Below are 3,132 nucleotides of genomic sequence, written 5' to 3' on the forward strand. Positions count from 1 at the left end.
CTGTAATCCTAGCTACTTGGGAGGCTGAGGCAGGAGAACTGCTTGAACCCAGGAGGTGGAGGTTGCAGCGAGCCAAGATCGGGTCACTGCACACCAGCCGGGGCAACGGTGCAAGACTCCATGTCAAAAACAAAAAAACTGTATTACTTATTATCCAAGTAATAATATGCAGAAAACTGAGGCTGACAGTAAGCAAAAAGATGGGAGAAACAAGAAGCAATATGAGAAGGTGTTGGCAAAGGACCTACATGCATAAGATGGAATTTTCAAATAAGGCACACTAACCTTTCTGAGAACAGAAAAAAGGTTGAGAAGATCAATGGAAATGTAAAGATGAGGGGAGTTGAAGTTATCTAAGGAAATCAAATGGCCTTAGCCTTCTCAGGAAGAAAAGCATACCCTGAGAAGTTTGCAAAGTAACATTTCCAATGTACTGCATTTCTCGCAGGCCGGCACTGATCTTCATAATACCGTATCTGCTAATGAACTCACCCTGCAGGACTCCTGTCACTCCTGTCCTCAGCTCTTCCATTTGTTCCAATCCAGACATGAGACTGGTTTTGCATAATTCAGACCCTGCTGGAGGGAAAAATGCACAAAAGAAGAGCCCCATGCAAGACATAACACCATGTCCTCGAATGGGGAATGAATACTTTTGCCTTCAGGGATTTTGAAGATGATCAAGTGTAACTTTACAAACAGCAAACTAATCATACAACATTTCCAATACGTGCACTAAAACGATTTTAAAAATAGCAAAAATGTTGGCCAGGCATAATGGCTCATGCCTGTTACCCCAACACTTTGGGAAGCCAAGGCAGGCAGATCACTTGAGGCTTGGAGTTCAAGACCAGCCTGGCCAAAATGGTGAAACCTCACCTCTACTAAAAATGCAAAAATTAGCAGGGCATGGTGGCATGGGTCTGTGGTCCCAGCCACTCGGGAAGTTGAGGCAAGTGAATTGCTCGAGCCTGGAAAACCAAGTCCAACTTCACATACACATTTAAAGTCTTAAAGTTTTTAATCCATACATGAAATAAACTCATTTACTTAAATCTTTATTTTCATGGGGAATCCTCTATGCCAGGGGTGTCCAATCTTTTGGCTTGCCTGGGCCACACTGGAAGAATGGTCTTGGCCACGTATAAAGTACACTAACACTAACAATAGCCGATGAGCTACAACAAATGAAAAAACAGGTCTATGCATAAATATCATAATGCTTTAAGAAAGTTTACAAGCTTGTTCTATAAAGTAATGCCCAGGCCATGCACGTGGCTCACGCCTGTAATCCTAGCACTTTGGGAGGGTGAGGCAGGTGGATCACCTGAGGTCAGAGTTTGAGACTAGCCTGGCCAACATGGTGCAACCCTGTCTCCACTGAAACTACAAAAATTAGCTGGCCATGGTAGTGGATGCCTGTAATCCCAGCTACTTGGGAGGCTGAGGCAGGAGAATCACTTGAACCCAGGAGGGGGAGGTTGCAATGAGCAGAGACTGTGCCACTGCACTCCAGCCTGAGCACTAGAGCCAGACTGTGTCTCAAAAAAAAAAAAAACAACCAGGAATGCCCACTGGCTAACGTCTATGCCTGTCTTGCTTACTTGCTTATTACAGTACCCCTATTTGACAGCAAACATTCAAGAAACATTGATTTCCTAAAAGGGTCAGTGAAGAAATGATGCCAGTTTTACCTAGTATAATGAGATTCTTGTAGTTCTCCAACATCACATCTCTGTAGAGATCTCTCTGGGTTTGATCCAACAAAGTCCACTCCTCCTGGGTAAAGTCCACAGCCACATCCTTAAAGGTCACTAAGTGCTAAACCATTAAATACATGCTGGCTTCAGCTAAGTACCATCTTCTTTGATGTTCTGAGAAAAATGCATGACGGACTAAGGAAGACTAGAAGCCTGCAGTACTCCCAGGCCTCAGGCCTCTTCTCCTCTATATAGATATTGTCTTGCAACTGCATCCAGTCACGTGGACTCATCAGCATCACTGAAACATGACTAAACTGATCTTACTGCAGCTTTACAATGGGTTCTTCTGGCCTCAGTCCTCCTCTATTTATAGCTGCAGTCTGCACTGAATATGTTGCAGCACTATGTAAAATCTAATACAAATTGAAGTATCTCCACAGTGATGCAGAAATTCCTTCAGATTAGACACCTCCATCCCCTTCTTACAATCTGTCATAACACTCAGCAAAACAATGAGCCAACAAGCATGATTGAGGATCGGAAAGAATTAGTAAATATTGAGATAAAACAATCATTTCCATTACAATCTCTGTATAACCTGAGATGGCATGGTTTCTAGAGAAATTCATTTGGGGAGTTATTTCCTGAGTAGGACCATCATTTCTGTAAGATGCTTGAATACACGATAAGGAGGTAAGGCTACCTGATGATAGCTACAAGCATAACATTTTGAAGTTAGGTCTTTCCTAACTTGCCTGAGAAGAATCCATCAGTAATCTAGCCACCAGCCTTGCCTCCTCGATGTTCTTCTGATGAAGACAGAAAGTGTCCTGGAAAAAAATGACCTTTGGTAAAAGAATAATAGCATGTCAGTTGGATATATCGAACAAAAAATATTTTAGGCTGGGCACGGTGGCTTATGCCTGTAATCCCAGCACTTTGGGAGGCCAAAGCAGGCGAATTCCTCGAGGTCAGAAGTTTTAGATCAGCCTGGCCAACACAGTGAAACCCCGTCTCCACTAAAAATGCAAAAAAAATAGCAGGGTGTGGTGGCACAAGGCTGTAATCCTAGCTACTGGGGAGGCTGAGGTCAGGGGATCACTTGAACCTGGGAGGTGGAGACTGCAGTGAGCCGACACCATGCCACTGCACTCCAGCCTGGGTGACAGAGTGCGACTCCGTCTTAAAAAACAACAACAAAAAAATAGAGCATTTCCATACCCTGCATCTCAGACATAGTCTTTTCCATGACATGCCTCCCAATTGTAATACTATTCTGACACTTAATACTCTAGTTGGGCCAGGCGGTGGCTCATGCCTATAATCCCAACACTTTGGGAGGTCGAAGTAGGATGGCTTGAGGCCAGGAGTTACAGACCAGCCTGGGCAATATAGTGAGACCAAGTCTCCTTATTAAAAAAAAAAAAAA

General features: G+C 43.6%; 1 protein-coding gene across 1 annotated transcript in view; it reads right to left on the reverse strand.

Moving 5' to 3' along the window:
• The window catches only part of ZNF846 (zinc finger protein 846), a 13,698-nt gene that overhangs the window by 5,003 nt on the left and 5,563 nt on the right, over positions 1-3,132 (reverse strand). The window contains exons 2-4 of the mRNA XM_011974567.1: positions 2,459-2,548; positions 1,695-1,821; positions 493-579 (exon numbers count right to left, since the gene is read on the reverse strand). Of these exons, the coding sequence (XP_011829957.1) occupies positions 493-579; positions 1,695-1,821; positions 2,459-2,473 (229 nt within the window). The 5' untranslated portion in view covers positions 2,474-2,548. The remainder of the gene's footprint in view (positions 1-492; positions 580-1,694; positions 1,822-2,458; positions 2,549-3,132) is intronic.

This window comes from Mandrillus leucophaeus, unplaced genomic scaffold (genome assembly GCF_000951045.1).
Source record: "Mandrillus leucophaeus isolate KB7577 unplaced genomic scaffold, Mleu.le_1.0 Scaffold1463, whole genome shotgun sequence".
In the NCBI taxonomy this organism is placed as follows: Eukaryota; Metazoa; Chordata; class Mammalia; order Primates; family Cercopithecidae; genus Mandrillus; species Mandrillus leucophaeus.